The 13,252-nt window shown below is 35.8% G+C and overlaps 1 protein-coding gene across 1 annotated transcript in view; it reads left to right on the plus strand.

Moving 5' to 3' along the window:
- TM9SF3 (transmembrane 9 superfamily member 3) overlaps window positions 1-13,252 on the plus strand; it is a 54,732-nt gene that overhangs the window by 17,063 nt on the left and 24,417 nt on the right. The window contains exons 3-7 of the mRNA XM_032491192.1: window positions 668-790; window positions 3,156-3,316; window positions 4,334-4,411; window positions 11,162-11,293; window positions 12,646-12,812. Coding sequence (XP_032347083.1) covers window positions 668-790; window positions 3,156-3,316; window positions 4,334-4,411; window positions 11,162-11,293; window positions 12,646-12,812 — 661 coding nt within the window. The remainder of the gene's footprint in view (window positions 1-667; window positions 791-3,155; window positions 3,317-4,333; window positions 4,412-11,161; window positions 11,294-12,645; window positions 12,813-13,252) is intronic.

The following is a 13,252-nucleotide window of genomic DNA, read 5'->3' on the forward strand; positions in this document are numbered from 1 at the left end:
TTTGAAAAGTTTATAAGTTAGAGACCATCTGAACAGGATTTTCAGATAGCAGTATTTTTAAAAGTAGTCAAAAGTAGAAACGACTCATCTCCAGGGAACTTCCAGGTGATTTATAAACAGTGACTCCTGCTAGAAATAGAGGTTTGCCTTTTAATCTTCCGAATTATAAAGAGTCACTGGGATTCCTCATAGAATCTGTGACCTCTAGTGACTTGCATCTCCAGGAATGTTCAAATGAGTATTTATCGCCAGGATCTTATAGCTTGAAACTGTTAGCTCTATTTAGTATCATATTTTTGAGTTTTTATATAAAGTGAAAACTTTCCTATGTGTTTTAAGCTTTTTCATTTTTGTTTTTTAAATCAATTTATTCATTTTAAGGTTACTTTGTAAATGTTCTTATGTAATTTTCTTTATATAAGCAATGATTTCTTAGTAAAATAATCTTTGAAAATAAAGATGATTAAATTTCTTTTATTGTGAAAAATCTTAAACATACACAAAAAAGGAAAGAATTGTAAAATGAATCCCCACATATTTATCACCCAGATTCAACTATTATGAATGGAAATTTTAAATTCAGGAATTATTGTGTCTTTTTTGTGTTATTTTTCCTGTAACTATTTTTCAAACCAGTGTGCTAATTTGAAATTTTTATTTTATGCAGATGATGTGATGCCAGCCACTTACTGTGAGATTGACTTAGATAAAGAAAAGAGAGATGCATTTGTGTATGCTATCAAAAATCACTACTGGTACCAGATGTACATAGATGACTTACCAATATGGGGTAAGTATTGTATGTTATATTTAAAGTTTGAGAAACATTTCCATAGTAAACAAGATTTATGTAATGATTCTGTTAAGGTGATTGTACACTAAATTGGTAAGTGTGTTTTCACTATTTTCCACAGAATGATTTTAACATCATTTTTGTGGTCTCTTGTTACTTAAAGGGACTTTTGACATTGTCAAACCTTACATGAAAATCCCTCAAAATACAACTTTTATACACTATAGCTTTTCAGATTCAAGGGAGTAAATAAAAGATGCTTGAACAATCTGAGATATCTTTCCTTCCCCCATTTTTCTCATATCTAATTTTGACTTATTTTATCAAAAGCAATCAATGGGACTGAATACGATTTTGAAGTTTTATTCTGTGTTTCTCTCATGTGGAACTGTGGTAGTATGGTTTTTAGATATAGCAGTCTCCTGAATGACTTGTTTTGCTCGTTCTTATGTCATTTTCCCAAACTTTATTATGTTTAAAGTTTTTAAAATATTTTGTTTTTTATTTTGATGTTTTATGTTCTTGATCACCCATATTAGTGGAGAAGAGCTATGGAATGGTTCATACAAACTTATGCGTAATCCAAACATCGTTTGTGCTGAATTTGATTAAATTATTTAATGTGCAAAGCACAGCCAGCTATCAGCCAGTATGTTTGATTACATTTTCTCTTAGTGGCTTTTTGTTGTTGTTGTTTGTTTTTTGGTCTTTGGACACTTGTTCTTCTATGTAATTAATATAATTCTTAAAATTATTAGGAGACTATATTAATGAGCAGCAAACTGAAAGACTGAACATATCAGCTCAGAGTTTAATGTGGTAATAAAATGAAGTTTATAAGAAAGTTAATCTTAAGATATAATTGTATGCATCACCATTACTGTGTTGCATGTTAATTAGGTATAAATAGTAAGCATTTCATATGGATGACTGTAATTAGTATAATAGACACTTCTGTGGTCAGCTCTGAGGGTAGCAGGAAGATGTGCAGAATATTCACTGAAGATTTCTGAGTCTGTCCTTCAGGAGAACCCTTTAATCTGGGTTTCCTCTTGTTTTTGATGAAAGAGCAAGTTCCTCTCCTATTTTTTTTTTTTTTTTTGCATTGCTTATGGGTTTCTTGTCTGGAAACTTAGGTTTTTTTCGGTCATTTCTGTGGGCCTCCTTAGCAACATGGCAACCGTGCTTTCCTGTTTTAACATAAATCTTTTTTAGCTCTGGGTTTTTGCCATGTTTAGGGCAGATACTTTTGGATATCCTATAATGTCTGAACCTTATCAGAAAAAAAAAGTCCTTATTTGGCTTTTCTTGGGGTAAAGGTTTTAGATTCTTTTAACAGTCCCTTAGAGAATTCCTTCTTATTTGATGTAACTGTGTCTCCACCCTCAGAGTTTTCAGAGTAGATAGGTAAATAAACTTTGATGAAATGAATTATTAGAATGATTTCATTTTCCCTCTGCTACCCCAAACAAAATGAAACTGTATTCCTTGAACTTGTACCAATTAGAAGAACTTTGGTTAATAATCAACTAATTCTTAATAAGAAATGACTTTTTTTTCCCTTAGTACTTCAATGAATTGCATTAACCAGAGAGGGAAGGCCCAATGAGTAACTGTTAGAGCCGAAGTCTCCAGAGAACATAGAGACTTGGGTAGGGAACACTGGGTAAATAGCTGACAGTATGAGGGCACAGGAGATAGGTCCTCAGCTGCTACCTTCTCCCCTGCCTGGGTCTTCCCCTTCCAGTATCTCAGATTGGGATCAAAATGGTCATTTTAACTGTTGCCTTATTACTGTTTATCGTCAACACTCCTTTCATTTCAGTGACTTCCCAGGGATAGCTAGTTTTTGAGATATTAAGAGGAGGTATTTTAAGTTTTTGTATCCACTATACACATATGTGCAGCTTATTAAGAATGGATTGAAAATAGGTTATGAAAGAAAGTACTGGACTGGGCATCTGGTGAACTTGGATTTAATTTTTGTTTGATCACTGAACTAGGAGCCCTGCCAGATGGTGATATAGTGCTTCCCTCAAATTTTGAGATATTAGGGAATATACACATATTATTACAATGAGGGTGACACTAATGACAAAGCATGAACTTTGAGGACCAAATTAGTGGTAGGTTATACTGAGCTGTTCATCACTTTTTTACCATGGTGTGAAAGTGGCTGTGTTTGCCAAATAGTTAACAAAGAGTAGACATCCAGCCTGCACCTTTCATTGTTATAACCATGAGAAATAGCTGTAATATTGCTGTTTTATAAAAATACTTTTCAATGAGCTTTTAGCTTCTAATGTATTTTAAATATTAAGTGATATTGCATACCTTGTATGAAGTGTTATTTCTTTTATAGGTATTGTTGGTGAAGCAGATGAAAATGGAGAAGATTATTATCTTTGGACCTACAAAAAACTTGAAATAGGTTTTAATGGAAATCGAATTGTTGATGTTAATCTAACTAGTGAAGGAAAGGTGAAACTGGTTCCTAATACTAAAATCCAGATGTCGTATTCAGTAAGTATTAAAATAATTGTATGCAGGAAGAAGTGTTGTGACCTAATTTCAGCAATTAAGTGTGTTTTACAACTTTAATAAATGAAAATGCAGCTTGAAATGGGACATAACAGAATATTATTAAAATGTGTTTCCTCAGTGTATGTAAGTAAACCTCCTAAAAGCAGGGAGATTTATTTCAGGTCAGTAGTGTTAGATACCAGTTACATATTTGCAGGACCTACCATTTGCTTCAGGAGAGTTTACCGTTATAACCGGGCAGTTAGCTAACCCAGCTGTGTGTTTTCATGGTTACTTTTTAGATTGCAGTACTCCTTTTTTCTCTTTTCTTTTTGCTGTTACAGATAAGAAATGATGCTATATTGAAAATTGCTGGATGAGAATAGTTTACCATATTTTGCTGTATCCGTTGGAGTAAGATACTCCTGCAGAGTTAGAGCTTGTCGGAGCCCTTTGCAACTAACAAGTTGATTCTGTTCTGTTAGAATTAAAAATAGTGGAAAGAAGAGAAATCCTTTGTAGGCAGCCTTTTTCTTTGCCATTTTTTTCCCCTGGTAACTGGAATAAGTTCATTGCTAGTAGCCAGTTTTGAAAGTTTTTCAAGCTTTGTGCATATGTACCTAGAGCAAATAATATTTGCATAACTGTTTATAAAGAAACGTGATCATTTTAATAAAACTAATGTAATCTAAAGACAAAGATGCACAGATTCTTATTTTAAATTGGTCTAATTGAGTTCTTATTACATCTGGTCAGAGTATGTAAGTCGGTAACAGTTAATAGTCTTGAAAACTGAAATGATCCCTCTAAATAAAGTCATAAGTTTTGTTAATACACAGCAAGGAAAGTTGGTTAGTTTTTTATCATATATTTCAACTTCTCAAATTGGTAGTAACTTTCTACCATTTCTCTAGTTTCTTATTCTAAGTGTGTAAATCTTTTTATATTTGCTCAGTTTTGTTATCAGATTATTGATTACTGACCTTGATTTTCAAATGAAAAAAAAATTTTTTTCAGGTAAAATGGAAAAAGTCAGATGTAAAATTTGAAGATCGATTTGACAAATATCTTGATCCATCCTTTTTTCAACACAGGGTAGGTAAATTGTGTATTTTAAGACATTCAGTATGTGCTTCAATCAATTAAACATGAGCATATGCCATATATACATATTGGACACTGTGCTGGGGCTGTAGATTTCAAAGATTTAATTAATGGTGATTTCAAGTGTGAGCTTAGAGTCATGAAAGTAGTAGAGGGTTTTAGAGGAGCAGTCAGAATCTCCCTTTATCATGCCTGGTTTAAACCAATGAGGAGATACACAAGAATAAAACATGGGAAGCCAAGATATTACTTTTATTACTAATAAGACTAGTATTGGAGAATGTGGCTTTTATCTGTGGTCAAGTGTGCTTCTTAATATTGAAACTCAGAATTGGACAAACTAACATACTCAGACATTGCTGGACTATTTCAAGCTTTCCTACCTGGGCACCTGTGCTTGTAAAAATTATAGTGTGGAGAAACAGAGCAGAATGTATGCATCCACTAGGAGGAAATGAATTGAAGAGTGGAGTGAGATCAGGAGTTTCTGCTAGGGAGAAATCCTCTCACATATAAAGAAACACCAAGAATGAGAAGAAACGTCTCTCACCCCACCACCAACAGAGACACACTGGATCTCAGGTCCTGAGTCTAGTGGCATTGCTGCTGGTTTTGTACAGATAGCTTTGGTTCTCTTTAGCAGAAAAAATTTTATTTTGGTGGTTCCCTCCTTGAAGGATGGAGATGAAAAGACTACAGGATAGAAGGAGACATACCTATTCTTCTGACTTTCTTCTTGACTTGCCTCTTCTCTTTTGATATGATCTTGTGGACTGAAATTCTGAAGTTTATTAATCACCAATTCTTGAGATGGCTTATAAAGTTTTTTGGTCTCAGATTTATATCATTGCAGCCAGGTTCTACCCTTAGACTCCACCAGAATCTGTTACTACTACTAATCTTCCACTGGGTCCTAGGAGAAAAAAATTAAGCTATTTGGGGTTTAGTCCTTACTGAAAGATTTAGTGTGCTACTCCTGGAGTTAAAATTTCCCCCCCCAACAGTTACTCCTCCACCCCTCCACATGTTCTCCTCAGATTTAGTGCTCAGGCAGTCCTAAACGTGACAGTCCTGTTAAAGGTATAGGCACAAATAACTTCAAATAACATTTGAGAATATGAGGGCTCTCAGCTGACATTTCCTACTAGAACACCTCGATCTACCTTGTTTCTATCCCAGAGGGTGTTGACAACTTGGAGGAAAGGCTGCCTTTTGGCATTTGCACAAGTAGAATAGTATACTATATATATTTTTTCAACAAATATTAATTAATTGAACACCTGCTGTGTGTCAAGCACTGTACTCAGCAAGTAGAATACATTAGAGAATGAAAATCAGAGATCCATGCCCTCTTGGAGCTTACGTTCTAGTGGGGGAGACATGCAGTAAATATAATAACTAAAATGTATAGTGTGTTCCAGGATGTGTACATCAAAAAAGAGAAAGTAGAACCGTGGGGCAGGAGTACCATGAGTGGTGAAAGTTGTTTTGAATATGGGTGGTCAGGGTAAGCCTCTGAGATGGACTTTTGAGCAAAAGCTTGAAGTAGTTGAAGGAAATAAGGAATGTGAGTATCTGAGGGAAGAGTATTCCAGGCAGAAGCAATACCATTGAAAGACCTGTTGGGTGGGAAATTGCTTGGGGTGCTTGAGGAGTAACGAGGAGGCCAGTGTGGCTGGGATCAGAGCAAGAGGGTGAGCAGTAGGGAATGAAGTCAGAGAGGCAGCAGGAGCCAGATCATCCATGGCTGCTGTAGGACTTTGAATGAATGCAAAGAGGGGCATGATAGTGTTTTCAGCAGGGTATTGACGGATCTGACTTGTGTTTAAACAGGATCAGTCAGGTTTTTATGTTGAAAATAGTTTGTGTAGAGTAAGGGTTGAAGCAGGGATATCACTGGAGAGGCTGTTGCAGCAGTCCCCCCAGAGAAGAAGTTAAAGTGGCTCAGACCAGGGTGTAGCAGTGAAGGTGGTGAGAAGGTGCCAGGTTGTGAATACATTTTGGAGGTAGAGCCAGCAAGATTTCCTGATGGATAGAAAGATAAAGAAGGTTTGAGAAAAACTCCAGAGTTTTTGGCCTGAGCACCTGTTAGAGTGGAGCTGCCATCAGTAGGGCAGAAAAGCTGTATTTGGAGATTTGGAGAAGATCAGAGTGCAGTTTGGGACATGTTAGTTTTGAAGTGTCTATAAGACATCTGAATGGAGATGCTGACCAGCTAGTTGGATATATCAATCTGGAGTTCAGGAGAAAGGCCTGGGCTAGAGTTATAAATTTTAGATCTATTAGCATATAAATGGTTTTTCAAGCAATGAGACTGGCTACAATTACCAAGGAAGAGTGTGTAGAAATAGAAGAGGACTAAGGACTGAGCCCTGGGGTGCAGAAGTATAAGTTTAGGGAGGAAAGGAAAAACTAGCTAAGAGCTCTGAGGAGATACTGGTAAGGTATGAGGGGAAAAGAAGATTGTATGATATCCTGGAAGCCAAGAGAAGAGAGTCTGGTGTGGAGGAGAGAAAGATTAGTTCTAAATTTCTGCTGATCAACAACAACAATTGGATCAAGTAAGGTGAGTACTGAATGTGACTGTTAATTCATCTAGAGTCATTAGTGAGCTTGACAAAGATCAGTTTTGGTGTACTGGTGGGGCGCAATCTGAGCAGAACTGGAAGAGAGAATGGAAGGAGAGGAATTGGAGGCAGCAAGCTTGGCTCCTAAAGGGATCACAGAAACAGTTGTTTAGCCGGTAAGAAAGATGGAGTCAGGAGGGTGGTTTTTGATTTTGTTTTTTTTGTTTTTTGGATATATAAGAAAAACATACTTGTATGTTGATGGGGTTCAGTAGAGAGGGCAAAACTGATGATGCAGGAGATGGGAAAATTACTGAAGCATTTTCCTTAGGTAGGCAGGAGGGGATGGGATCTGCTGTACAAGTGCTGGGGTTGTTTCTAATACATGGCTGCAAGCACAGGCCTAGGAACTTGAGCTGAATACAAACTGTCTCTACCTCTGACTATAACCTTGGTCGGATGACTCTGTTCGTTAGCTTCCCCTTAGTAGTGAAGCAGGGATTGTACTACCTTGCAGAGTTGTTGTGAAATTCCAGTTGACAGAGTTTATAAAGCACCTGGTTCAGTGTTTCCAGGAAGAGGTGGCACGTTATCTCCACTGTTCTAAAATCTATGACTAACCTGGGGTGCTGCTTTAGGATTAGCAACACTAGGGGGTGCTGGAGTCAGCAGTTCGTAGGGCTAGTAACCCCTCTGTGACAACTGAGTTCTGTATTCTTTTTAAGAATATTTCCCTTGGTTAATAATTTTAGAATCATTCAGCATTTTATAATTTTGGTGGAAAAAGGAATATTATAAAATGTCAGGTTATTAGTAGTACGTTATATGTATTAAAGTTTATATCTTAGAAAATAGCAGAGAGCTTTGCTAGAAATTTTAACATTTTGGGTCTTTCCTATTACTAAATAGTAACTATAAAACTTTTCAAAAATTTGATAAATTGAAAAAAGACATGAGTCATATATATATATATTTTTCTTTCTTGTCCTTTTCTGGGTCATTAATTTCCCAGGGTAGAAACAAAGTCAAATTTTTAGAAAAGCCTATTACTACAGACTGCTTTTATAAGTCTTAAATGATACTTCTGTGATAAATTTAAATTTATTTAACCCGGTTTTGCAAATATTTCTAAATATAATGCATTCATTATTTCCTTTATAATTTCAGTAGGTACAATAAATAAATTGTTGAATGAAGGAAGAAGTAATCTTATGAAGAGGCAGAGGTAATTGACTGCCTCCTGTTTTTCAGGGAGAGGCATAGTTTCTCATTTGCCTGAAACCTCAGGGTGGGTAGCGGAGCCAGGACTTCCCTTCACCCTAGTGTACCTACTCAGCATGTTAGCCTGAGTTAAAATCTGTCCTAATTGTACATGACAGCATATCCCTCATGTTAAATATTCTATATGTATCTGTAGAAGTTTAGAGCAGGAATATATCCTTGAATAATTAGAATATGTAGATGAGAGATTTTATGGAGGAGAATTTTTAGAATTGGGCTTTAAACCACAGGTGGACTTTACAAAGGTGGATAGAAGTAGATCCCATGTGAGCAGAAATAAGGAGAAGGATACAAAAGTAGAAGTGAGTCAGCTGTACTTCTGGGTCAGTGAGGAAGGGTAGGCCTGATTGGAATATAAGAAAGAGTGGAAAGGTCGGCTAAATAAGGTGAGGTGGCCGTCTTACAGGGGTAAGGGGTACAGAGTGTTAGGGAAGATAGTTTAGATTTGATGTGTGAGAAAATAGGGAAGGTTGCTGTAAGTTTTAGAATAAAGAAGTGGTATATGAACATGATATTTCAGAAAGAATTGCTGGGTAAGTTTTTACAGGATAGATTGAAAGGAAGGGGAGAGACCAAAACTAAAGAAGGCCAACTAGGAGGCCATTAGAGCTCTCAGGTGTGAGGTGACGGCACAGGAACGGAGAGGGAGGGAGAGATACTAGAGACATTTTGAAGGAAAATAAAAGTTCCATAATTATTACCTAGGAAGGATTAAGGAGAAGGAAGAGCCAGAGGTAATTCTAAATTTTCAAAGCTAAATGTTTGTACCATTAGCAGATGTTAGAAATCAGAAGTGTTCTACGTGAGGCAGAAAAGTGTGAGTTTACTTTCGGGCAGCCTACGTCTGAAAGTCCAGAAAGACATTCAGGTGGAAATGATCATCCTGAGCAAAGGTCTGAAACATGAATGAGAGGGCTAGAGACTTGGGAAGGGTTGGAGGTCGGGGGCACAAGGTGTTACCATCATCAGTGGCGCTAGTTAAAAGTTCTGAGAGCCTGAAGAAGTCATAGCGAGTACCAGGACTGGAGCTTTAGGGAAAGTTCAGATGGTGGGGCTGGGGCGAGCAGGTGTTGAGGATGAAAGAGGGAAGCAGCAGTGAAGGAGAGTGGCACGGAGAGCGAGGAGCAGGCACATAATTGATGACCGAGTCAGTTTGGAAATTCATTGCAGGCCTTGGAGAGAAATTTTGTGGGGCAAAGTGAGATCGTATTTGTGTTTAAGAGTAAGTAAGGGAAGAAGCAGGGCATGTCTCCTTGTTTGAAAGATACCAGCATTGGAAGGAGAGAGGTAAGAAGATTGAGAATGAGGGGACAAAAGATCATGCAGACACTTTATTTTTTTATATAGTGTTGCAAATATTTATTCTAAAACACTAGGAGAAAAATGAAACACATTTTCTACATTATGAACACAATTATGTAAAAGTGTCTAGAGAAGATGACTGGAAGGAAGTATATAAAAATAGTGAAATAGAAGTATTTTTTCTTCTATACTATTATTATCTAAGTTTTTTCACAGTTCAGTATTATTTTGTAAATATATATAAAATGCATTTTATTTTAAAAATGTAGGTTTAATTTAATTACCTTTTTTTCAATTTAAATATCTTCTCAAGGTAACTTGTTTTCCTGTTTTGATCCTTTTGCTTTTGTGAGATCAAGCAAACACTTTAAAAGTTAATGGTGATGACAACTTTAAAATTTTTTCAGTGTTTTATTATGTGCCAGACATTATGCTGTCTGCCTTACATTTATTATCTTGTTTACATCCCATAACAACCTGGGGAGTAATACTGTTGTAAGTATCTACTAGGGACTTTTGGAGATGGCTGATGTTGGAGAAAGATGTAAGGCTGGGGGTACAAAATGAGAGGGGGAGAAATACCTCAAGGAGTGAAAGGACTAGAGCCTAGTGGGGAGATTGATTTAAGAGGAGAAACAGCCTTCTGGGAGATTGACAGAGGAATGAAAGGCTAGGAGAATAAATGCAGAAAAGTAAATGAAATTGAGAAGAATTTTGGAGCTTTCCTTAAGGAAATTTTGGAAATTAAAATATAAAGGAATTGCTGGACAGTGCCACAGACGTAGTTGAAGTCAGATGCACTGAATCTGGACATAATTTTGTGACAAATGTGTGGGTGAAATCAAAGTCAAGAGCCTTGGGGACATTGAGAAACTGAGGGGTACCTCAGTGTTCTCTGTACCTGGATAGCTGATTTGGAGAGGAGTCACTCTTCAAATCATGGTGATGATGGTGACACTGGTGGAGAGGATGGAATGTAAGCAGTGAAGCAAATCATTCAGGAAGGTGGCCTAAGTCCATGGCAGCTGACTCTGATGGGTTAGTCTTGGTATTTCAAGGAGGTTTTCAGGTTGTTGCTCAGTTAGAGGGAAGGAAACTAATGTTTATTGAGCAGTTACAGCTCTGTGCCATGCATAGTGCCCATATGTTTTATATATGTTACTAAACCATACAAATCACTTACAAGATAGTATTATTTCCTTCATTTTTGATATAAGAAAACTGGGGTCATATAGCTAGAAATTGGCAGAGCCTGTGTTAAAACCAAGGCCTGTTTGATTTTAAAACCTATGTTCTTTCTCTGTAATGCTAAACAGCATATTTTGTGTGGCCAAATTGTACTTTATTTGTACAATAAATTTGATTGTGAAAATCAGTTTAAACAATATCATTTTTCATGCATCTGAAGCTTACTATAAAGAAAGTCAATCTCTGATTACTGTTCCCCAGTGTGTCTTAATTTTGGATTTTCATTTAAAAGTTTTAGAAGACTTCTGTTTTTTTTGCATTAACATCACACTGTCATCATGAAGCCTATGAATTTTGTGACTGGTATTTCATGTTGGTAATATTTTATTTTCTCTTATGTTAGATTCACTGGTTCTCAATTTTCAACTCCTTCATGATGGTTATCTTCTTGGTGGGCTTAGTTTCAATGATTTTAATGAGAACTTTAAGAAAAGATTATGCTCGATATAGTAAAGAAGAAGAAATGGATGACATGGTAAGCAAACATTTTACATTGTATTTATAAAAACAATCATTTTGAACATTGGAAGTGAGTCGATAATCTTGAGGACAGGTAAGTTTTAGAATTCAGAATTTTCAGGTTTTAGAAAGGTATAAATCTCCCTAAGGGGTCTCTAATCAAATATATTTTTTACATGCCCTGAGTACATGTCCTATTAGTCAAATATATTAATGTTTTTTCAGCAAAACATATGAATGTTCACCCTAAGTGGGATAAATAAATAGTAAAAATTATCTCTTGTTACTTCACTCCAGGATTTGCCACCAAATAAGGATATGTCAAACTTGTAAAACAAATGTTCACTTTTCAGAGCTTTTGATTTCAGAATTGCAGCTAGGAGGTTGTAGACCTGTATTGGTATCTTTTTAATACTGTAAAATATTGCCTAAAATTAAGAGAGTGAGTGGAGGGATTAATTTACATTTAGTTCAGTAGGTTCAAAGGGCTGGTTTGTTTTCTGACTTCCTTTACTAAATTATAGAACAATGTTGTAAATGAGCCAGAGTGTTTTGTAGAATGTTAATGGCTGTTCTTTGTAGATATGTGCCATCATTAAATAAGTTTGGAAAATAGTTAAAGAAATTAAAATTTTAATATGCTAATGTGTTGTGAAATATCAGAGGGATAGATAAAATATTTGATACCTCTCAAACATATCTGATCAGGGACCCCCTCTCTACCCAAACAAAACAAAACACCCAGATTATCTTGACGAACTCATATTTCTTAAACACTGGTGTAGGATACTTGCTTACTCAGGTTAAAAAGGCAAAATTGACTCTGTTTTAAAAATGCTCTAAGCAGTCAAATAATATTTCACTGTTTGATACATTCCCTGTATATGTTTTTAGATTCTAGGCTGTGAAGGATGTTTCTGCATTGTTAGGGCATCTAGTTCAGGTTTCAGTCTTCTCTCTTTTGCTGTCCACCTGACCCCTGGTCATATATGAGCCATGGTCATGGCGTAAATGGCAAGAATAATGCCTGAAAGGAATGTTCAGAGAGCCAGTGTGCTTGTCTTCCAGTTTGACCGTTTCTTTTTTGCTCCTAGACCTTTTCCTTTTCCATTCTTTGAGATTCTCTGGGTACAACAAGGAGCCACCTTCCTGAGCCTCAATAATACCACAATACTTTAACATTATAAGTTATTAGGGCAATGATTCTTTTAAATTTGAAATGTCTTGATATTTTGAAACCCTCTAAATAGCTGTAAATTTGGAGGGAGGGAACTCCCTATAACTGTAATTGTAGTTTTTTACCTACTTTATGTATTTTAATTTCATTCTGAATTATTGTATTTTCTTTCTACATATATCTGTGTATAGGATAGAGACCTAGGAGATGAGTATGGATGGAAGCAGGTGCATGGAGATGTATTTAGACCATCAAGTCACCCACTGATATTCTCCTCTCTCATTGGTTCTGGATGTCAGATATTTGCTGTGTCCCTCATTGTTATTATTGTTGCAATGATAGAAGATTTATATACAGAGTAAGTTCATATCTTAACTTCATTACTTTTTTATTGTTTTTGAGTAGTTTTAATCATTGGAACCTTTTAAGTCAATCATAATTAAATATTTTCTTATTTCAATTACCTTAGAATTTAAATAGCATAAATGCCATTATTGAAAATTACATAGTGAGCAGTAATCTTCAGCTATAAGTATGTTTTTTCTGTTATATCCTAACATTACTAGCCTTACTGAACATATTGTTTGACTATAAAGGTTATATTCCATTAGAGGTATGAGCAGTTACTTATAGTTCAGAGCTGTTTGACAAAGTGAATAGGCACTTTTTTGAAAGCTAAAGATCCAATTAGATCTTCATAAGAAGCATAAAGATTATACAGTTACTGAATTAATACTTCATATTTACCTCCAAAACTTGGAGACTCTGCAGAACAGAAGAAAGCATTAAAAATAACAG

The sequence above is a fragment of the Camelus ferus genome, chromosome 11 (assembly GCF_009834535.1).
Source record: "Camelus ferus isolate YT-003-E chromosome 11, BCGSAC_Cfer_1.0, whole genome shotgun sequence".
In the NCBI taxonomy this organism is placed as follows: Eukaryota; Metazoa; Chordata; class Mammalia; order Artiodactyla; family Camelidae; genus Camelus; species Camelus ferus.